The sequence below is a fragment of the Halichoerus grypus genome, chromosome 6 (assembly GCF_964656455.1).
Source record: "Halichoerus grypus chromosome 6, mHalGry1.hap1.1, whole genome shotgun sequence".
NCBI lineage: Eukaryota > Metazoa > Chordata > Mammalia > Carnivora > Phocidae > Halichoerus > Halichoerus grypus.
The window spans coordinates 134,200,143-134,224,418 of NC_135717.1; the positions used below are offsets into that span (position 1 = coordinate 134,200,143).

The 24,276-nt window shown below is 40.8% G+C and overlaps 1 protein-coding gene across 3 annotated transcripts in view; it reads left to right on the plus strand.

Moving 5' to 3' along the window:
• LGR5 (leucine rich repeat containing G protein-coupled receptor 5) overlaps positions 1–8,770 on the plus strand; it is a 122,095-nt gene extending 113,325 nt beyond the window's left edge. For all 3 annotated transcript variants that reach the window (XM_036111832.2, XM_036111833.2, XM_078076290.1), the window contains 5 exons: positions 1,105–1,176; positions 1,920–2,045; positions 3,098–3,243; positions 4,791–4,874; positions 6,257–8,770. In XM_036111832.2, the coding sequence (XP_035967725.1) occupies positions 1,105–1,176; positions 1,920–2,045; positions 3,098–3,243; positions 4,791–4,874; positions 6,257–7,344 (1,516 nt within the window). In that variant the 3' untranslated portion in view covers positions 7,345–8,770. The remainder of the gene's footprint in view (positions 1–1,104; positions 1,177–1,919; positions 2,046–3,097; positions 3,244–4,790; positions 4,875–6,256) is intronic.
• The last annotated feature ends 15,506 nt before the right edge of the window (positions 8,771–24,276 follow it).

Sequence of the window (24,276 nt, forward strand, 5' to 3'; positions counted from 1 at the left end):
CAGATGGTAGGACCTGCTCCCCTCACTGGGCAGAGACTTTAGGAGCAGCTCAGCAGAAGACAGTCTCCTCGCTTAATTCCCCAACCCCCATTTGGAGCTTCCCCACCCCTTCCCTGCCATTTCCTCCCCTTGTTCACCAAAATTGTTTTCTGTTCTGGGATCCGTGATGGATCAAAATAAAAAGCCTTCCAGTTTCATCCAGTTTAGGGAGCCTTTCAAATGAGAATATAAATGTTCTGTGAAGACCATTTATCCAAGGTAACTCAAGAGGCCCAGTATCATAAATAAATCACTCATCTGTGCTAGAGAAAAGTTGACTGTGATCACTTTCAATTTCCTCAGATGTGTACACTTTTGTTACACTTGTTAGTTAGGCATTTTAAAAAGACAAATTATAAGTTCATTTTTCCTTTTTTGAAATGCGGAAGTTCTTATTCCTGCTGAATCATCTACATTTCATTGTGTGTGTGTGTGTGCGTGCGTGCGCGCATGTTCAGTGAACTTTATTTCTCCATAAATTGTAGGGGTTTTTTGTTATTAAAGGATTTTATTTCCTACATATTAGCCCCCTTTTTATTTATTTTGCAGTTAAGAATTCCAATGTGCATCTCCTTTACTGGGAATTTTTTTTAAATACTTCTTGGTGTTTCTCTCACGAGCTGACATACTTGACAACGTACACAAAGCGTTGCTGAGTTTCATTACAGATCTAGGACATTTTATCCACTTCGAATTTACTTGCTTGTCAGAGGAAGACCCTCGGAAGGTCCTGTCTCTTACTCTTCCTCCACCCCCACTCATCTCAGAAATGCCCTCATAAAACTTCACAACCATGTTTCAGTGAACTTTTTAGCAAACAGTAAAATCTAAAATATTCACTTGCATGATTCTTCCTGGATTGACTTAAAACAAGGTTGATTTAAAGTTCCCTCTTTAGTCATTTATACTACTAATATCTTTATCTGAAGGCTGATTTGATAAGCTCATTGTTTTGTCCTGAATGAAGTTAAATTTTGGCAGAAGAATGAATATATATGGTAAAACTTCACACAATCTTTTTTAAGTATATAATCCTCTCACTTGCCTTATTTTTTTTTTTAATAGGAATTTAGCCTGGAACAAAATTGCCATCATTCATCCCAATGCATTTTCCACTTTGCCATCTCTAAGAAAGCTGTGAGTATTTCGTGACTTGTTTATGGCATATTTTAAATAATTGGGGGGCCACCTAAATTCATCAAAAATGTCGGTTTTGCGGAAGAGGCCGCCGTGCACAGATTGCCTGGCCCTCAGTGCTCTCCACACTGGAGCTGAGTCAGACCAGAGAGGAGCCCCCTCACCCCGCCTACCCTCCCCACCCCGCCCTCCAAGGCCACAGGGGCCCTGACGTGTTTAATTGAAGATCTGGGTGACAGCTGGTTCTGGTTATTGAGGCGAAATTTTCCATTTTCACTGAGCAATCAGGTGGGGTGGAATAAGATGTCATTTCGGTTCCAAAGCCTTTTCATTTCATATTTGCCATCCTGACTAAGAGAAAACTTTCCTGTGCCGCTTCCCAGCCCCCTCCGCTTCTTATGCCTTCCCCCCACCCCAACTTAATCCACTCAACATCACTTTTCAAATTAGGTGTAGCTCCTTCCACTGATTTGCGATGTCCCCACCTGGCAAAATGAAGCTGAATGTAGAAACTACAATTTGAATGTGATTGAAACACGTCCCCTCTGCAATTCTGATTTTAAATCGAAAAATTATCAGGAGCTAAACCCAAAATGTTTATTTTTACCATGAAGGGTATGGACCCTGCTTAGAAGTTCTTATGGAGCAGTTTAAGAATCTTTAGGTTGCGCTTTTTTTTTTTTTAACACCGATTCTTTCTGCTAACACAGACCAAAAGCCAATTGTTGTTTGATGTTTTGCAGGGACCTATCCTCCAACCGCCTGTCGTCTCTTCCTGTAACAGGGTTACATGGTTTAACTCACTTAAAATTAACAGGAAATCATGCCTTACAGAGCTTGATATCATCTGAAAACTTTCCAGAACTCAAGTGAGTTTGTCATTAAAACTAATAAAATACATTTGTGGTCATGCAAAGTAATAGACGTGTTATAGTAGTTTTCGAAATTTATGAGGTCATGGGACTCTTTTGAATTGCATTTCATGCCCTCAAGTCCCCCACCCCTGGGGCATTGTTAGGACAAACCCTGAAGTGGGAGACTGCGTCTTCCTGATCACATTTCCTTTCTTTCTCAAAGATGCCTCCCAGAATCCTAGTGTTCACGGGAAGAGTTTGAAAACCATTGATCCATGGGGTGTAAACTAGGACATGTAATTAAATAACATGATAACATTATTGTAGTCCTGCTTACGTTTTTAAATTAATCTAGCTTGTTATATGTTCTAATAAAATGTACTAAATTTATATTTCTTTGAGGAAGTAATGCTCTTTAAAACCTGTTATGCTTATTACTGTTAAAAAAAATCCCTTGAAAGACTATATATACCTACATACATGTAGGTATGTGTGTGTATATATACATGTATATACACATTTTTAAACCACAGTACATTTTACATACTTTTAAAACCATAATCCCAAACGAGAGTTTGGAAAGTAGAAGAGAGCAAAAATCTAAAAATAGCCCCTAAACAACTTTTTAGTTTATTTCCTTCCAGACTTTGTTTCCAATGTATTTTTAATCGTTAGAACCACTGTACATATACAAATTTACATCATGTTTTCATTACTTTACATTACGTCATACTATAAGCACTTTTTAATGGTGCTACAATTTCCCTAGCAGTCATTTTTTAACTTCTTTATTATGGAAATTTTTAAGCACCAAAGTAGAGAAAATAATATAATATATGCATCACTCAACCTCAACAATTATCAACATTTCATGGCAATAATTTTAGTAACTCCATTGTTATTATAAATAACACAGTAATGAACATCTTTGTACACAGTTAATATTTTAGTTTCTCAATTAAGGCTAAGATCCAAAGACAGAATTATTGAGTGAAAGAAGATGAGCACTATATTTAATAACCTGTGTCTTTAAGCATGTGTTTTTGTTTGGTTTTGTTCACTTAAAGGGTTATAGAAATGCCTTATGCTTACCAGTGTTGTGCATTTGGAGTGTGTGAGAATGTCTATAAAACATCTAATCAGTGGAATAAAGAGGACAACAGCAGTACAGATGACCTTTATAAGAAAGATGCTGGAATGTTTCAAGTTCAAGGTAAGACCTGCTATGTCACACTGATGAAATTGTATCTAGAAGGGTCTTGAAAAGTCATCAAACAGGTCATCCGAACTCCAGATAAGTCCCTCTGTAACCAGCCCCAGCAAGTTGGCAATCAATCCCACTACTTAGAGACTCCCAGAGAAAGAGAAATATCCCTTAGGATTCATTCTAAAAGTTCATCTTTTCCGTAAGTGATTTCTTCATACTTTTATTTATAATTCGATCCCCTTTAGCATAGACTATCCTCAGGGGTAATTCTTAATATTGATGTTAATATTTCCATAAGCTTTTTTAAAAGGACCTCATCCTTACAGCTACCTTTTTTTAAAAAAACATGTTTCTGAGTGGTTTCCTCCAGAAGATAAAATCCATTTTTATTCTTAGGGCCTGAGAGGAGCGGACAGTATAGGCATTTAGATGCCTCCATATGTCAGCAGAAGGGCTCAAGAATCCCACTTCTCATCCAACTAATTCTCAAACCTTCTCCCCTCCCACCCCCCATGGAGGTATCTGTCAGGAAGGCGAAATGAGATAATGTCTGTAAAGCACTTGGCTTTCCTTGAAGTAAGAACTTACTTAAACAGGCAGCAACGCACCTGAAACCACACCTGTGGTAATGAGGAGGTGCCCAGGCGGCCCCCACTTTCCTTTCCTGCCAACCTTGCGAGTTTGCACAGTGTCTAAACAGACTGGCTTCTCTCCCTTTGGGCCCTGATGATTTGTTGATTCCCAAGCAAGTGTGATTCCGTCTGTCTGCATGTTCCCACCTTACCTTCTCTTCATGCACACACATCGGTTTAAGGAGCTGATATTTTAGCCCTTGGCTTTTTTGTTTGAGGCCACAGCATGGATCTGGCTCTTGTTTTTCCCTTAGTTATTGCTCTTCCTGCTTCATCCATGCTAATTTCTATCATATTTATTCACTCAGGAAAAAAAAAGTAAGAGTGCCTACTATGAGCCAGGAGGAACACAATGGACCAGAAAAAGTTCTTCAAGGAGTTTATGTTTAAGGGCAGTTGTTCTATATGTTAGATCACAAAACTCCTATTTCATAAGTAGGTGCTAAACTAAGCACCAAGCAGTAACTTGATTTGTCCTTTGTTAAGCAGAATTCCCCAGGAAAGATAGAAACTTACTATACCTGATTCTCCTTCTTGTGCTCGGAGAACACAGCCTTTGCACCCTAGCTATCTAAGCATTGGAAAAGTGGAGACAGAGGCCCACAGCCTCTCTCTGATTTAGGTCAGTGCAATTTGGGGCCATCATGAGCTGCAGGGAACAAGGACAGAAGGAGAGAGCTAAGGTGTTATGGTCTGGAACCTGGAGTTACCCTCCCTCACCCCCAGTTCATCTGGAATACTACGTCATATAGTAGCTCGAGTAGAACATCCAAAGGCCAAAAGCCGGAGCCCAGGGAAAAGTGGGACGTCTGGCCTTCAGTTCCCTTTGTGACCTTTCATGTCTCGAGGATGTGGTCCTGGGAGGTGGTCCCCAGGAAAGAGAGACAGAACCCATCATTCCAGGGCTTCTCATTCCTGCAGATGAGCGTGATCTTGAAGATTTCCTGCTGGACTTTGAGGAAGACCTGAAAGCCCTTCATTCGGCACAATGCTCACCTTCCCCAGGTGAGAAAAGTCTCAGCACTGCCTCAGCACCATACCCACCACTGACTCTGAGGCCATCAATGACATATTGGTGACACTTCAAAGCAAAATCTGTGCCACCTTTGAGGCTCTTACGGGGACTTTTAAAATAGAAATGTCCATTCCCTAGAGTTGATCCCCATTCATAGATAAGGTTTCTGGGAAAGACTTGATTCAGATTAATGAAAACTGAAGAATCAATCATGTAGTTAGAAGCATATGCAATTTTTAAAAGATTTTATTTATTTATTTATTTATTTATTTATTTATTTATTATTTACTTGAGCGGGGAGTGGGGGAGAGTGCATGGGCTGCAGAAGGGGGGCGGTGGGTGTCCTTGAGGAACAGATGGGGAGGGAAAGAATCTCAAGCAGACTCCCTGCCGAGCCATGTTGATGACTCGGGGCTCCATCCCACGACCCTGAGATCATGACCTGAGCCAAAACCAAGAATCCACTTAACCAACTGGGCCGCCCAGACACCCCTCACAGGCAATTGTTTAAGTGATATCAGCAATCTAGCCTGAACTGGTACACAGCAGTCTTGCTTCATGTAATCACTTATTTTTTTTTAAATTTCGTCTTCCCTGGGTGCCTCAGTTGGTTAAGCGACTGCCTTCGGCTCAGGTCATGATCCTGGAGTCCCAGGATCGAGTCCCGCATCGGGCTCCCTGCTCGGCAGGGAGTCTGCTTCTCCCTCTGACCCTTCTGTCTCTCATTCTCTCTCTCTCAAATAAATAAATAAAATCTTTAAAAAAATAAAATAAAATAAAATAAAATTTCGTCTTCCCTAAATAGCTATTTGATTAAAGCAAATAATAATTTATACAGACAAGTAAAAAACTGTATATTGACTTCACGTGTTTGTCCCATTCCCAGGAACAGGATAGGCCAGTTGGAAAAAAAAAAAAAAGACAGCTCTCTTGCTCTCAAATATCAAATGTCATTATAAACCTAAGATGAAATTTTCATGAAATGCACTCTGGTACTACCCATACTTCCCCTTCTAATATTATGGAGTATTTCCCTGGGATTCTCTTTCTCTGCTTCCAGAACATTTCTGAAGCATTCTGGAAAAAGTATAATGAAAAGCCCAGGAGATCTGGCTGTATTTGGGGGACCTTAATCAAGTGATTGAAATTCCCCATCTCCGTTTCTCTGTGTTTAGCTTCAAAACATGAGCACCTGGTATTCGTGTTTTCACAGTAGTTAAAGAAAGTAGAGCATGCCACAAGGGAACTGTGTGTTATTCTGGCTGTTATTGGCCTTTCTCTTGGTGTCCTAATAAGAGAAACAAAAAGGTAATGTGGCAGAAGTTGTAAACCTTAGTTTGATACCCAGTCTCTTTCTTCCTTGGACTTCTAGGGCCCTTCAAACTCTGCGAATACCTGTTTGGTAGCTGGCTGATCAGAATTGGAGTGTGGACCATAGCCGTCTTGGCGCTTACTTGCAATGCCTTGGTGACCTCAACGGTGTTCAGAGCCCCTCTGTACATTTCCTCCATAAAACTGTTGATTGGGTTAATAGCAGCAGTGAACATGCTCATGGGGGTCTCCAGCGCTGTGCTGGCTGGTGTGGATGCGTTCACTTTTGGCAGCTTTGCACAGCATGGGGCATGGTGGGAGCAGGGTGTCGGGTGTCAGGTCGTCGGGTTTTTGTCCATTTTTGCTTCGGAATCATCTGTTTTCCTGCTTACCCTGGCAGCCCTGGAGCGTGGGTTCTCTGTGAAATGTTCTGCAAAATTTGAAAGGAAGACTCCTTTCTCCAGTCTGAAAGCGATCATTCTGCTCTGCGCGGTGCTGGCCTTGACCATCGCCACGGTTCCGCTGCTGGGGGGCAGTGAGTTCAGCGCCTCCCCGCTCTGCCTGCCCCTGCCCTTTGGCGATCCCAGCACCACAGGCTACATGGTCGCGCTCGTCTTGCTCAACTCCCTTTGCTTCCTGGTGATGACGATTGCCTACACCAAGCTCTACTGCAATTTGGAAAAGGGAGACCTGGAGAATATGTGGGACTGTTCTATGGTGAAGCACATCGCTCTGTTGCTCTTCACCAACTGTATCCTTTACTGCCCCGTGGCTTTCTTGTCCTTCTCCTCCTTACTAAACCTCACCTTTATCAGTCCCGAAGTAATTAAGTTTATCCTTCTGGTGATTGTCCCGCTTCCTGCATGCCTCAATCCCCTTCTCTACATCCTCTTCAATCCCCATTTTAAGGAAGATCTGGGGAGCCTGGGAAAGCAAACCCACTTCTGGACAAGATCGAGAAACCCAAGCCTGATGTCTATTAACTCTGATGATGTCGAGAAGCAGTCCTGTGACTCAACCCAAGCCTTGGTAACCTTCACCAGCACCAGCATCGGCTATGACCTGCCTTCCAATTCCGTGTCACCACCAGCTTACCCGGTGACCGAAAGCTGTCACCTTTCATCTGTGGCATTTGTCCCATGTCTCTAATTCACCTGTGGGAGAAAACGTTTGCAAACATTGAAAAACCAAAAATATGAGATTGGGTACATCAGAGCAGTAACTAAAAATAGCCAAGTGGAAACTTTGTTTTTGATATCTCTCAGCATGGAAAAAGCTGGAAAACCTGTTGATACTGGAAAGTGAAAAATAAGTCTAAATGCTGCTTGTATAATTCATTCAGATACAAGAGAGAGATCAGTCACACTCTTTAGGTATGCCCAGATTTTAAAAAGCAGATTTGCAATGTTCAAAAAAGATTCTCCATGATTTCAACTGAATTCTTTTTAAACTCACCAATCTAATTATTTGGGGAGAGGGGCAGAACTACTTGCTTACAAAAGAGGTTTTAAACCTGAAAAGCCCTTAAAAGATAGTTAGAGGTGTTTGGAAAATAGGGTTTTAAATTGCCTACATTACTAAGTAAAGGCTGTGACCAGTAGGATTGCATTTTAATGACCATGTGGATGTTTTAGTCCTCCTTTGCCTTTCCTCACAAAGGATCCTTCCAGGTCACCAATCCCCTCCTGAATGGATAATGTGGGGCCTTCTTAGTTATAGTCCTATCATTTTTAGAGATGCCAGAATTTGTGTATCAGTATGAGATGGTTCCACCTCAGTGAAGTAAAACTGTCTACAAATATTTTGAAAGGAAAATAAACTTAAATTCTTAAATTGCCATGAAGGTGATCATGTAGAAGTGAGGTTTGCTTTGTCTAATTCCTTGTTAACTCCTTGCTGTCCAGCACTCAGAATAAAAGTCCATTGCCGGCAATGGATATACCTAGAAAAGATGGTGAGCAACCTGGGAGGATTTTGGTGTTTTTTGTTTGCTTGTTTGTTTTCAAGTGAGTGCACACTTTTTGCAGGTGGTTTTATCAGTTGATTCAAACTAATGTGCATCTTAAGGAAATAATCAAATGCAGACCGACATAAATGAAACCCACTGGCATAATAACTTCTCACACGTGTATCTCTAGTAGCTCTAGCAATGATGTCTGAAACCACTTTGGACTCAACAGGGACTTGTAACATATCCTGTTTATTTAGCTTGGTTTTAGCTGTGTTGTCTCTGGACCAACCCACTTGATGTCAGGAACATGACTTCTCTGCTTATTCCATATGTAATACATGTGTTAAGTATTTTAAGAAGCAAAATTATTAAATACTAAAGGTCAAAGGATTAATTTGTAACTTCTATTATACTACATTAGCTTCAATACATCTAAACCAAAAGACTGCTAGGTAGATTTATTTTTATATAAGCATGTTTATTTTGATCAGATGTTTTAACTTGGAATTGAAAAAAAATACATTTATGAGATGTTTTATAAGATGTGTAAATATAGAACTGTATTTATTACTACAATAAAGATTCAGTAACACTAAGGACCATGATGATAATAAACCATGTACAGTGGCATATTCTTCCATATATATTGTGTTTCTCTGCCCATTTTCTTTAAATTCATTAACTGTATATAATATGTGTAAATGTATAGTACTTGTAAATAGATTCCAAACTTGCTTTTCTATTGGGTACAAAATAAAAGAAATTTGTAATAAAATGTGTGACTATAAAACAAAATATCTTCAGCTCTTTTATTGAACCCACAGGCAAATCTATGGTCTCCTAAATGTTTTTTATTTCTGATGTTAAGTACATTTGCTATTGAAGTATTTGCACCTTAATATTTTAGGTATTTTGGACTTATCTTAAGAAGTAAACCCTTCACAAGAACAAATCAAGGAATCTTTACCAACTCCTGGATTGTGTTAAGTAGGGCTAATAAGCCATTTTGTCATGGCAAATGACTTGGTAAAGTTTATTGTCCCCAGTGAGGGTTTGGATTTCATAGCCAGAACCCATTTCTTTTGCAATGTAAAAAGAAAAAAAAAAAAAAAAACTCCCCAACTAGAAAGAAATATATAAATAACAAATCAATCTTAAAATTATTCAACATGAACATGAGTTTTCTATAAATTCTTCCCTTAAAAAAACATATTTCATGACCACGTCAAGGCCAAAACGTTTTCTAAGGACATGCGATTCTCAGGGCACAAGGAAATGCACTGTTCCCTTCAGCTCCCATCCCCCAAAACATAAGAAATGAAATGATTTTCCCAACATCTTGTGCCAAACCCTCCCAGCTGCAGTAGTGATTCCTGCTGTCCCCATACAGGTCGCAAAACAAAACTGTCAAGTCTGGTTGGAGGCCCAGCATTATTGCTAAGATGACCCACGTTTACTGAGCACCCTCAGGGTAGCTGGCACTGAGTTCGCCACCCATCAGCAGCTAGAACCATATGCTTCAACCTAACCGAGTTAACAGGCATCCAGTGGTGTCTTTGTGCGGCCCGCACTTGGTTTGTCTTCAGCTGAAACAAGGGCGCCAACATGATCTCACTCCTCCGACCCCAGATGGCGGATACAAAAGTTGCTTCTAGAAAAATGGATCTCAGTCCTCCTTCTCAACAGACTTGCTTTTGGGTACCTAAAGTTAGGAACAAGTCCTGGCAGCCCACCTCTTTCTGTCCCACTCAAGAAAACACAAGTCCGTGATGTAACTTTTTAAAAGGGGAAAAAGTCCACTCTATCGCATTTTTAAAAATCCACAAACTCTATTACTGTATTAGCAAAACCTAGTTATAATACACCTCCCACCCAACACTGCTCTATTAAGTGTCTGATAAACGCTCTCCACTATATTACAGTAAATCGGATTGGCTGGAATTACATCCACAAATAAATAAACCTACAGGGAGAAGAAGAAAAGATATAATAAACTCGACAGACGGAACAACAGCAAAAACAAAAACCGAAAGATGGTAAACCGGTGGCTAAGCCTAGAGTAAGGGGTTAACTTGACGTTTTCAAAATAGATTTATTCATTCAACAAATACTGTGTGCCTAGTATAGGCAGTGTTCTATATTTGGGGGTTTCTATGCAGAACATGGTCTGGAATTTGTACTCCAGAGGAGGAGAGATAGACAATAAGCAAATACAAACTAGGAAATACGTGATAGAAACATGAATGAAGGAAAGGAAGCTTGAAGAGCATGGCAAGAGTGACCAGCATGTTACTTCAGATGCAGAGCTTAAGAAAGGTCTCTCTGGAAAGGCACCTTTTAAACTAAGATATTATTCAAAGAGGAGCTACCTTTGCTTTAGCATTCAACCACTTACAACAGTAAAACTCATCGTTTTCAGTCTCCCTATTCCTATGTCACCCACAACAAATCATTTTAGATGACATTTTAATATAGAAATATATTAGGTGCCTGTTATTGCACATAATTTGTTCTTACAACTGTTACTAGAGAAAATCATTCTTGTACAAAATAGGAAACATCTTTTCATTTCGTTTTGGCCAAAAGTGGAAAAACAAGGTAGAAAAAAGTAATAAAATTAGCAACATCCTGCTTATTTAGAAGCTAAAAACATCAACATCTGAAAAAATAAGTGTTTTGCTCTTTTTCTTAATCTTATCACTACATTAGCTCAGGGGCCCATTAGCCAACGTGAGACTAAGTCCCGGATAAATAGATGGGGCTCACTGCGATCACACTAGCCCCATTCATGCTCCTCAGCGTTTGGAAATTTTATTTTACAATTCAACTATGTAGATAAAAGAGACTATCCCCCTCCACGCCACTAAACACAGACTATCTTCTTTCTTAGGCCTCAGAGGCCTTAAAATACAGTTAGGTTTGGGTGGTTTTCCTCGCAAGGGAAGTGGTCACAGGCTCTGTAACCGTACCCCCACTTCAATGACCTCCTTAGGAACATTTCTAAAGATGCTGGAATCAGATTCGACACTGACTCATTCATTTCAAACCCAAGTTCCAGCACATCTGACCCTTGAAGCTTATTGGGTAGGATGATAACAAAGCTTTAGTTTGTCTGGATGAAGAAACTAGAAGAAAATGAATGTGATACACTGGAGAAGCATTGTGCAACCTGGGTTTTCCAACTCTAGCCACAGTAAGACATGACTTCCCATTCTGGTTACTACATTTTAAATGGAACGTTAAAAACATGCTTTCTTATGTCCATGCTGATTAGGTCCCTGGCAGTCAGTACTGCCTCTTGTTCTCAAACAAACAAACAAACAAACAAGAACAACAACAAAAAAAACACATGCTAATCCATGAGGATAGGGAATCTAATGATGTGGGATAGGAAAATGATAGCTCATCAAATTAAAAACAGGGGTGCCTGGCCGGTTCAGTAGGTAGACCACACAACTCTTGATCTTGGGGTTGTAAATTCGAGCCCCACATTGTGTATACAGATCACTTAAAAATAAAATCTTTAAAAAGAAAAGATTGAGAATGTCTCCCCCAGAGAACAGAAAGCTGAAGAAGAACACTTGAAATATTTGAATAATTGAAATTTATTAAGTGCTTTCTTAAGTACCAGCTCACAGCAGGCCAAATAGTAAAATGGTTAAACCCAGGGATTTGCCCACCAGTCAAACCTGCATTCAAATCCCGGTTCTGTTACTACCTGTGTAGTAATTGGGCAAAATATTTAGTTTTTCTTAGTCTCAACTTCATCCTGGCTCAAATGGGAAATACCACCAGCCTTATAGGGTTAGGAGTATTATTAGCTCAGTGTGTATAAAGCTGGAATGGAGCAGATGTTTAATAAATGATTGCTGTCTTCCCCTTTCCTAACAGCCCTATGACATAAGCAAAGCAGGACTTGCCACTTTGTAGATAAAGAAACTGGGAATCAGAGTGAGAAGTGACTCCCTAAGACCAAAAATGAGAAGCTATTATTAAAACTTGGGTTTTATTTAATAGCACTTGAAAGGCAATCACAGGATGAGCCAAATTACTCTTTTAGAGAACAAAAACCAACTGGTGGATAATTCAGGGAGACAGAGTTGGGCTTAACCTAAACAAGATTCACTTCATTACATGTCTTGGATACCAAAGAAAGTCTATTATATTGAATGAGAAGCTAGATCAAATAATGGTTAACTTCTCAATTCTCAGTGTTTTAGATGAATTCTTGGAAAGTGTGGTATTGTGATTTATAATAAGAAATATGTATTTAGTCTTGTTCCCCATTCCTGGCACAGAGTTCCTAAAACCCTTGGAATTTCCTAAGTGATGAAAACCACGAAGGTGTGTTTTGTTATGTTAATGAATGACTTTGGGAAGATCCCTAGGTCACCTAAGGATGGAAGCTGGTTGCCAGGGGAGCCAATCCTGTGATTAGAGGGTTGGAACTTTCTGCCCCCAACTCCCCAAGCCCTGACCCTGCCCTTGATCTCCTGGGAGGGGAGGGGACTGGAGATTGAGTTCAATCACCAATGGCCAATGATTCAACCAATCATGCCTATGTAATAAAGCCTCCATAAAAATCCAAAAGGATGGGATTCAGAGAGCTTCCAGGTTGGTGAACACGTGGAGATTTGGGGAGAGTGGCTCCCTTGGAGAAGGCATGGAAGAAGCACCTTTCCCCATACTTTGCTGTATGCATCTCTTCCATCTGGCTGTTACCAAGTTATATCCTTTTATAATAAATTGGCAATCTAGTAGGTAAAATGTTTCTCTATGTTCCATGAGCCGTTCTAGCAAATTAATTGAATTCTAGGAGCACGTCTTTGAAACATCCCATCTGTAGACGGTTTGTCAGAAGCATAGGTAACAACCTTGGATTTGCAACTGGCATCTGAACCAAGGGGGCAGTGGGTGGGGGGGAAGGTTGAATTGTGGTTGTGGGAAGGAAACCCACACATGGGACTTGGTGTCAGGACTGTAGAGGAAATTTTAGAGATTTAGAAATTTGTTGGGGAAGGCCATGAGATCTTAAATCAACAACCTGAAAGCTAGAGTACATAGCCGTATGTCATGAGTGATGGACATTCAGATCATTCATTTAGTGATGATGAAGAGTAAAGACTTGGGATTTAAACCCCCTTCTTAGAAAACTGTTGTGGAATCCTGGGCAAGTCTCTTAATTTCTCCAGCTCTTTAGTGTCTCTCATTCTTCCTCAAACTACTGATGAAACAATATCAACTCTCTAAGGTTATAGTAGGTCTGAAGCCTGGTCTTTCTGCTGCTGGCTCTCCACAGATAGTGAGAAGGGTAGGTTAAAGGCCAAGTAAGCCGAGAGTCACAGCACAAAGTCCCAGAATGTACCAGCACAAAGATCATGGGTAGCCAAGTTGATGCATCACATACCAAATTCTCTCTTTAGTTGTTTCAAATCCTTATACTCCTCTTTTTGTCTTTCTTCTTCCTTCCCTGTATTTTTGACCCTAAGCTGTATATTAAAATACTGAGGTGACATAGTCAGTGATTGTGGTTAATTAGGCTCTTTTGATCATAAGTAATGAGGGAGAGTAGAAAGTCGTTGGGAGGACACCCGTGACAGTAAGAAAAACAGGAGTCTCAGGGCACATGGGTGGCTCAGTCAATTGAGTGTCCGACTCTCGATTTCAGCTTGGGTCATAATCTCAGGATTGTGGAATCCGAGGCTTGCATTGGGCTCCACGTGGGCTCAGCGGGGAGTCTGCTTGAGATTTTCTCTCTCCCCGCTCCTCTGTCCCCCCCGACCTCCATGCACCTGCACTATTTCTCTCTCTCTCTCAAATAAATATTTTTTTTGAAAAAACAAAAAACAGGAATCTCAATAAAACTCAGCCTAAGAACCTTAGTGTGGTGTTGGAGAACTAGAAGTCTTCAACCTAGCTCTAGGAATGGAAATTCTTGTTACTCCTTAAACTTATGGATCTCTCACCTTTAAAGTGACCCAGTCTTTGTGCTTCAACTACTTCTATTGCTACCAATTGACCATCTCTATTCTGTAACTTCTCTTTAACTCGCAGTTTTGGTTATTTATAACTTGGGATCATTCATGACTTTAGCCTAGTATCTCCGAAGAGGACCCCACCATCCCCCCAAGTCTCACTTTAGGACTCACTTTGAGAGAGACTCTCATTTGCTATCCTTGCCTTGGCTCATTCTGTGTTTTCCACTCCAATTCTAGAAGGGAAAGAAGTTGATTGATCACTGTTGTCCCTGTGCAGCAGAGCTTTGGAGGCTAGTCAATCTCAGAGATCACTACCCAGATGATGGACAGGCTGCCTCTGGGTCATATAACCCTTTCTGATCCGATTAATCATGGTAGTGATAAGGAGAAGTCAGGGTCACATGTTCAAAACCTGACCATCAGTGCTTAAGGAACCAGCCAGAGTTACCTCCCTCTCAGGCAGTCATGGGCATGGATCTTTTAGAAGAGCCTGGGGGCTCTTGATTGGCCTGTTCTGTAGATGTGACTAATTTTGATTTCCCTTACTAAGGGTGATAGATTGGAGGTACTTGTCCAGCCCATGCTGGCACCATGTTTGCAATTGCTTCCCAGCCACCACCCCTATCACATTTTCCCTGACTCAAGACAGATCAATCAGATGCTCTTTCCAAAGGATTTGGAATTAGGACATTAAGACAGTCTAAGTCAGATGATGATGGGATGGGTGCTTGAACTGAAAGAGCAAACAGAATTTTGGGGGCACCTGGTTGGCTCAGTCAGTTAAGCATCTGCCTTCGGCTCAGGTCATGATCCCAGGGTCCTGGGATCGAGCCCCGCATCGGGCTCCCTGCTCAGTGGGGAGTCTGCTTCTCCTTCTGCATGCTGCTCCCCCTTCTTGTGCTCTGTCAAATAAATAAAATCTTAAAAAAAAAAAACAAAAAACCAGAATTTTGGCTAGCATTGACACCCCAAGAAGCCAAAACTATGTGTAAGGTTAAATTTTGGAAAGCAGAAAGGAATAGAGTGGCCAGCAGCCCCATGAAAGGTTGACTTTCTAGAAAGTTCCATTCCCTGGGTGGCCTGGTTGTGCTTTTTGTCCTGTTCTTAGATGTCCATGAAATTGTAGTATCCTCTCAATTAACCTCTTTTTCAATGAGCTAGTTTGAAGGGTTTTTTTTTTATTGATACTGTCCCTCACAAACAAACTCTCCCCAACTAAACTGCCTACCTTTGCTGTCTAAAATGTTTTTAAATACAGCTGTATTGTCGTTCCTAAGTTCCTAGGTAAGATCTTTTCCCCCTCCCACTCTCAGGTTCCACTGGCATAGGGGGAAATATAGCAGTGAACCACCAACCCTTCCACAGATCATTATTTTCTCCTCTATTTGGCTACTTACTGGTTTATTGGTTATGTTTAAACAACTTCAAAATGAAGTCTGCATTTACATAAAATATATATAATACATAGAGTTTTGGGTTTTTCCTTTTTTTTTTTTTTTAACCAAAAACTTTAAACCATATTTTTTAAACTGCCTTTCTGTTCTCAAATAAGAAATCTGGACAAAGGGAATGGCAGGGCCCCCAGCCAGACAGTCCCACCCCTGAGTACTAGTGCTGCCATTTTACCAGCCGAGTTGGCATATTACTTAATTCTGGATGGCCATATTCTTTAATTAATCATGAGCATATTCCTTAATTCCTCGAAGCAGCCATTTCTTCATCTCCAAAATGGGGATAATAATAGCATCTACCTCACAGCTTACCTTGTACAAAGTGTTTGGTACTTCCTAAGTGCTCAGTAAATGCTTAACTACTGTCTGGTGTTTGGGAAATTTTAATAAACGGAAACCCTTTCCCCGGCCTTTGTTTGGAACCTGTTGAAAACTGGGACCAGGAGTAAGGCAGCTGAAGGGCCACCATCACCTTTCTTGCTGATAAAGCTGATGAAAGACAGCAGGGCTTTCATCTGCAGACAAGGAGGCTTCCTAATACCTGAGTGAGAACTAGGCAGACGTGTCCACGGGTCACAGGGAACACTGGCCCGCCACCCATCCCCCCATGTGACGGTGTGAAATAACAGCACGGAAGAACAGAAACTTCTTGAGGGCATTGGCCGAGGGAGGAAAAGACTGAGTTCTCCTAAGTTCTAATCAGCTATGTCACTTACCCTCCCCCCAGGACAAGGCGTCGAGAGGATGATGGAATGCTGCCTGGAGTGTACCTCACTCCCTCCACGTGGAAGGAAAGGGCAGCAGGGGGGTTAGAATATGATCCCCCACTGCAGCCCCAACCCCAGCCTTCACCATTTCTCTTCTTTTAACTCAGTCCTTTCGGCTTCACCAGTAGGGCTGTGATCCACAAGCCTGTGTGTGGCTGTCCCCTCAGGAGAGGGTATCAGCTGCGTATCTGGGCAGTTTTATTCCACCTTCGCGAAGCACAGCTTCTGGAAATATTGCCGGGACCACTGGGAACAGGATACATGATCTCCAGAAGGCTCTGTGATGCCATGATCTCCAAAAAGCCCAGTCTTTTCTCAGCCTTCAAATGCCCCAGACTTGCTTAACATCAGTGGAGCCCGCATAAAAACATGTACTCGTCTGTGGACGCAGACTCGATGAACCTCAGTGAAGGTCAAAACACTACGTGGCTAAAGCCTCAGACCTCATACTGCATTCGAAGAGCTCCAAGGAGTGGCATCCTTTCTCTCGGCCTGAGTTCTAAGGAAGTGAGAAATAAGAAAAAAATAAAGCAGATATGGATCAATCTGTCACATTTTTTTTTTTAATAATACACTTAACATTGCAGAATGTGTCTTAAAAATCTCAGCAAGTGAGCTTTTTAGAATTAGCCATATTCTTTTCCCAGACATGGGCAGTGCTGGACGACCACGGCCTCCCCACATGGAGATCAGGTTTTCTATTGTTACTTCACAGAGCAGCAGAACTGATGGTTCCTGTGGACAGACTAGTTCCGAATTTTAAAAAACAGAGGAAGAGGATTACACAAGCCGGCCAGATGCCCCTCCTGGACTTTCCAGTAAGATTTCTCTCTCCTACTCCCCTGAGAGAAGTAGGCTGAGAGGCCAGGATCATGACAGAAGAAAAAACTTCCCTACTGAGAAGTAATTATCAAGAAATACCTTTTTTTTTCAATTTCTAATAGCTATTATTTGAGTAGTGAATGTATTTTAAGGGTAAGTATGTCTGGAAAAGCCAGCTTGTAATAATAGTTAACTGTTTTGGAGGCTTGATTATGCCAGACAGTGTTAGGTACTTTTTTTTTTTTTCACATTGGGAGATTTTTATTAACTTAAATTGACATTGTTAATTTTGTCTGCCAAGTCCTTGGTGAATATAACTTTATTTGATACAAACCTACCGGTTCTTATCAATACCACAGGATCAAGAAGACTTACAGTAGTAGTCAGTGTTCTATAATGATTAAAACAATGTTCAAATAACAAGTTACTTCACTGACATACTTAAAAGAATATTCTGGGGAGTGTTTGAAAGCTCTTTTTATAAATAGTAATTGATATATTTAGATAGGTATTTGGTGTTGAAGATAAACACTTCTTATATAAAACATTGTTTTAATACATTGCTCTACTAATGAGGCTAGTTATTAGATATATTTCTAACACTAAAGAATAAAGCTTCATTCTTTAGTGTTAGATAAAGTGTTACGTACTTTTATGTACAATACCTCATTTAATTAGGAGATAAGCCTGTGAGATGGGTCTTGTTGTCATCCCCATTTTATAGATGAGGAAGCTGTAGTACAAAATTGTTGGGGTTTTTTTTAAATTTTATTTTATAAGTAATCAACACTCAGTGTGGGGCTTGAACCTACTACCCTGAGATCCAGAGTCACATGCTTCTACTGGCTGAGCCAGCCAGTCGCCCCACAAAGTTTTAACCGAACAAAGGTTTGATCACTTGCCTAATAAATAGTAAAGGTGGGTCTCAGAGGTATTTCTTTGAATAGCTGCACTCGTAATTTTCAAAGTGTGGTCACTAGGAACTTAGAAATTAGTATTCTCAGGCCTCACTCCAGACCTAGGGAACGAGAGACGCTGGAGTCCATCGATCTGTGTTTTAACTGGCTTTCCAGGTGATTCTAATGCAGGCGCACGGGCTCACGTGCGAGAACCACCACACTGTCCTGCCCACAGGAGCTAGGTCTTTAGCGGGAATTGAACTATCACTGCTAGGGCCAGGGAGAACAGGAGACAAAAGGGAAAGAAAAGTAGCTATCCCAAGTGTAGAGAGAAGGGGAGTGGTAGAGGCAGACAGGAGAAAATTTATTTCAAATTAAAGAAAAATGAGTGAAAATGTTGGCTAAAGCACTAAGAGCAATATTTATAAAACTCTATAAACATCTTCATCCTTTGTTTAACATTTGTCTACAAAGAATTTGTATAGTACACATGAACTTAAGTCAATTATTTAGTAAACATGCACTGAGTGGTCACGTAGAGGAGGAATATAACAAAGTGATTGAGCATTCAGATTCTGAAGCCAGGTGGCCTGGGAGCAGATCCCGGCTCTAATGCTTAAGAGTGGGCAAGTTTCTTCACTTCCCTTTTCAGACTACTCACTACATAATGGGGTTAATAAAATACCCACAGTATACTGCATCTGTCAACAAAGTTTATTTTCTAATTAACCATAAAAATCAAGAGTAAAATGGGGCACAAAGCTATATTATTGGAAAAGTTGTTTTCATTGGAGGGATTTGCAGTTCATGTTTATCTGATACCTATCTGATTAAGTCCTCAAAGTTTAAATCTCCATTCCATAGTAGAAAAAGATCTTGCTTGACATTTTGGTCAAAACTTGCTAACCACTGAGAGGTTTATTGGAAGCCACAATAAGGAAATGGTCCACAAAAAAGAAGAAGAAAAAAAATACTCTCATATTTTTTTACCCAAGGCTTTTGTCTTAACAAGAGCAGAATTGGCCCTCTGGGGTTTGGAGGGGCCTTTGATCTAAAGTAGACCAAATGTCATTGTTTCTGATTAACATGACTTTTATTTTCCAATGGAAAAATGAGAATTCTTGATGTGTTGCTTTGTTATAATAATTAGAAAAAGATTGTGTAGCTGATTTTGCCTGCTACAATCTCCGGAATATCCAATTTTTCTTCTGAATACCTTTGTAATGAGAAATAAAGTTTAAATATTTGTCACGTGTGACTAGAGGCATGCATCCTCGCCAAAATTTAGTGGAGATGGACAATAGCTCCTCTATACAATTTTTTTTCAATTTTAATAGTTTGTGGACGATGGGATGTAAAGTAAGTTGGGTTGATCATATGCTTGGTCCAATGTAGGAGATTGCAGAAAGATGCACAGAGCTGATTAACAAGCAGGTGGCATCACCTGAAGCAAAAGGATGCAGTCTCATTCTAAAGAGAAATGATACCAAAGTGACAGAATTTTTTTTCTTATCTGCTGGCCTGCTGATAAGAGGAGTTGTAGAAGTTTCTCCATTTGGTTATACTCATCATTCACTGCTTCTTTGGCTCTAGATCAAAAAGGCCAACCTTTGATGTGGAAAGGTCATTACGCATGACGAGTATGGCCTCTTTGGAGGAATCAGTTTGACTATTTTCAGGTAAAACATCCCTCCCCACTTTTTGATACAATTATGAATTAAATAACTGCTGGGACCACTCTGTGTCCAGATTTTTTGGAATGTGAAGGCTGTCTCGACTGAATAGGTGTTCTTTGCTTCCATATTCCCCTCTTTTCCCCATCCATTTGGGACTAAAATCCATTTGTGCTTGGATCAGTAGCTCTTGAAGTAGTTCAAACATGGGTGTGAGAGCTGTAAGTCATTTATCATCTGAGCTGCCTCCTCTCCATGAAGACTGAAGAGGCTCCTACCTGTACAAGCTGTCCCCGGAGCTAGTGATGGGTTTCACTGCTCATTGGGAAGAACTTCCTCCACCACTGTAGCAGCCAGGCTCCAAGATGGCCCCTCAATGATCTTCACCTGCTGATATTCACACCCTTGGGTAATCCCCTCCCGTACTGTACCAAGGTTGGTCTGTGGGACCAATAGCATATGGCAGAAGTGATGGCATGTCATCTCCAATGTTAGGTTATAAAAGACTGCAACTTCCATGTTTTGGTGCCGTCTCTCTGTCTCTGTCTCTGTGCATCTCTCTCTCACCTCTGGCTCACTCACTCCAGGGAAACCAGCTGCCACGCAATGAAGCCACTCAGGCAGTCTGTGGAGACTTTCAAGTGGTGAGAAACCTAGGCTCGCAAACAACTATGTGAGCAAGCTTGGAAGTAGATCCTGCAGCTCTAGTTAGGCCTCAGATGACTGACTGAAGCCCTAGCCAACAGTTCGATTCAACTTCTTATGAGACCCTGAGCCAAATCACCTAACCACCCAGCTAAGCCCTGATGGATTCCTGACCCAGAGACACCATGATACAAAAGTTTGTTGTTATAAACTGCTTAGTTTGGGGGTAATTTGTTCCACAGCAATACATCACTAATACAATGTTCCTGTGAATAAACTAGAAATTATCTAAGATTCACTTAAATTTCAAGAGCACTTAAAGATTTAAAATTTGCGGAGCCATAATTATTCCTTATCACGTTTTAGAAAAAGAGTACTGATGACGATGCGCATCCGTGGTTAGTACTGTTTTCTGAAACCTGGTAGGTACACACCTCATAATGAGACAGAGCCTGAAGAAAACTATGCAACTCATAGCCACTATATTCCAGATATTTAAATAGATACTCCAATGATTTTGGACTACATTTCTTATTCTTCTGTATTTCAAAAAATAAAAACCCATGAATTTCTCTCTACCCTAGAGCAGTGCTTCTCAAATGTTAATGTACATAAAATCACCCTGGGATCTTATTATAATACAGATTCTAGTTCAGTAGGTCTGGGGTGGGGCCTGAGATCCTGCATTTCTAATAAGTTCCCAGATGTTCCTGATGCTGAAGATCTAGAAACACACTGAGGATTATTGTAGTATCTTTAGTACATTCCCCATGCTAGGGAATCCTCAACTGAAAAAGCCATGCTTGCTTTTCATCCCTTTGCAAGTGGCATCCCCATCCATCAGCACCATTTTGTTTCCAAGCCTTCATTAGAACTTCATTTTGCCAAATAAATATAGGTCCAAACTAACTTGACAATAATAATATAGATAATAGTAATTTACTTGGTTATTCCCCTTTCTTTGTCCCAATTTTGTTCTTCAGGTCTTCCTTACTCTCGGTAAGTTTTATCAAGTAATTAGACGCCCCCCCCCCCACAAGCCTTCTCGTTATGCTGAACCTCTGCCCTACCCCACATTGCTGAGGCTTCTTCCTCAAACTGCCTCTGTAACCTCACATCTGCTCTGGCTAGCAAATGCTATTGAGTATTTCGTGTTCTAGGCGCTGTTCTAAGCTCTTAACCTGTATGATCTTATTATGTATGATCTTATTATCCTTATGAGCCAAGTAAGATCAATACTAGTATTAATCTCATCTCACAAATGAAGAAATGTTGGCCTAAAGGAGTTAAGTGACCTTTTCCAAGGTCACATAGCCCGGTGTTGAATTCAGAGTACCAGGATCTTAAGCACTAAGCCATACTTTTCTCTCTGAAGAGTCTGTCTTCTCTTCTCAGCCTTAGTCCCTACATCTCTAAATATGCAACTCTCTGGCTATCCATTCTTCCAGACCCCTCAACTTCAATATAAAGTTACTACTTAAGTTGCTTTATTCATGTGGCTGTGAACTTATTCCATTTTCTGTCCTCAGTGTCTTAGTCAGTGATGCTACTTATGCTCTTCAGGCACAGGTCCACAGGTGCTCAGCTGAATTCGGTTAACCTGCTGTGTTGTCAGAGGACACGAACTTCTCCTGAATCTCAGAAGCTCATTTTAAAAAGGTGTGGGGAATGGGGGGAGGGAAGGTTGGTGGTTGATGAGAATGAAAATTTTAAAATACTTGAAAAATCCAGGGGTATCTAGTTTCAGGCACAGTGAATCCCGTAGCCAGCACGAATAGCTCTTCCCACCCTCAGCTCTGACTTCCTCTTGGGCCTCACTCCCAGTGGGCCTTCAAACTGCTGTGGTGAGGTAGCTATCACAGCTCCAGGCTTACATTCTACTAGCTTGGTAACAAAAAGAAAGATCTTTTCTCAATAATTCCCTCAAAGGCTCCAAGACTGCTTCTCAGTGGACCAACTAAATTCACATTACACTTTCAGTTGCCAGTTAAGGGCATGCACTCAGGAGCTAACTTCCTGGGTTTGTCATTTACTGTGTTGGTGACTTAGTTACTTAACTTCTCTTGACTCTACTTATCATCTGCAAAATGGGGATTATAACAATATTTCATAGGGTTGTTGTGAGAATTTAAATAAGTTCATAAACCTCAAGCACTTAACAGAGTAAGGCCTCAGTTAAGCATTAGTGCTTATTGAATGCCCATCCCTGAACCTACATTGACCAGCCAACTCGGGGAAATGCACTTTCTGCTTTTCTATACCAAACTATAGAGATTTATAGAGTAGGACTATAGAACTGGAAGGGATTTTAGTGGTTTGCCATTAGACAGTTTTTGCCATCAGAAAGTCACTAACCTCATCCTATAGTCTGTTTACTCTTTCATGGTGGTGTGGCAGAGATGCTCAGCTATCCCCAAATATGTATCCCAGCCTCCCTTGAAGTGGCCAAGCATCTATGTTCTAAACATTGAGACAGAAGCAGATGTGGTTACATTCAGCTTCTGGGAAGTACTCTTAAGAGAGGAAGTTTGTTTTCCTTGTTCTTCTTCCCCGCTAAATGCAATGTGAACAAAACGGCTGGGACTGGAAAAGCCACCTTGAATCAAGACCACCACCCAGAGTGCTGCTGCAGAGTTTAGAAAAAGGACCATCTTGTCATAGAACTTGGGGTCCAGCTGGTCCCTTTGTGTGAATTAGAAAAAGGTCCTCCTTCCTCCAGGCTGACTCTGCCAGTGCCCTAGGATGCTTGGTAAGCTGATCATGGGCTTAATTGCAACCCCTAATATTTCAGCCTTTTGGCCACGTGCAGGAAATGAACAGCAGAATTATATGCGGCAGCCCTCCTGAGAACGGAAATCACACAGGACAGAGCAACAAGACGGAAGGCGCCTAAGACTCTATCACCATGGAGTGCCACACCAGTCAGCCTGTCTCCTTACTTGGATTTTTACTTAAGAAACTTCTACTTTGTTTAAGCCACTGCTATTTTCATTTTTGTCAGTCCTGACATAGAAGACTTGTTTGCAACATAGTGAAAGCCCTGGATTTTATTCTTGGCTACTTTGACTCATACTTTTTATTCCCCCCCACTACGTCACATTGCTTTTATTCAGTACCACATTAACCAATAGCCAGAAGTGAATGCTACCAATTACCCTCTGTTATACAGTCTCTGATTTTTTTTCTCTTTCCACCACTGGGACCAGAGCTTCCACCAGGATTGGGTTCATTACAGTAGAGAGTAAAATTATCGTTAAAGAAAAAAACAATTCCCTTCTCTTTAAAGTATGTTCCTGGAGGGCTGTCTTCCAACTTGGGGATCATGCAGACTCTTGCCTGATTAGGTCATTTTATTACTCCTGGCCTGCAAGTAAGCTGAAATTGGTCACTACTGCCATGCCCTTCATAGGCAACTCCAATAACAAGTGGAAGGTGGCTAGGATTATCGGCTAACTCTCTATACTTAAATTAGCAATGAATACTCTTTCTACACCCATCAAGAAGTGAGAACAGGATCCTGAATTAAGTAGTCTGTATCTTCCATTACACTACCAAAAAAAGCCTACCTAGCATGCTGAGAAACCTCAGAACGGATAACAGACAGGATCTTCATATTGATCTCTTCTGACTTAACCTGAAGACTATCTGCTAATGGAGTTTTACCTGTTATTTCGGGCAGTAACACCACTGAATTTAAATGGTAGTGCTTTCTTTTGTGTTTCTTAGAGATAGCAGCTAACTCATGCTTGAATATTTGTATGGTCATTGCTCCAACGGACAGTAATGAAATTATTCCCCCCCCAAAAGCAAATTTATTTTGTACTATCTCTTTGCCTTCAAAATTTTGGATAATGATCCCAAACTCAAAATATTACTCTTCTTTTTAAAAGATAAG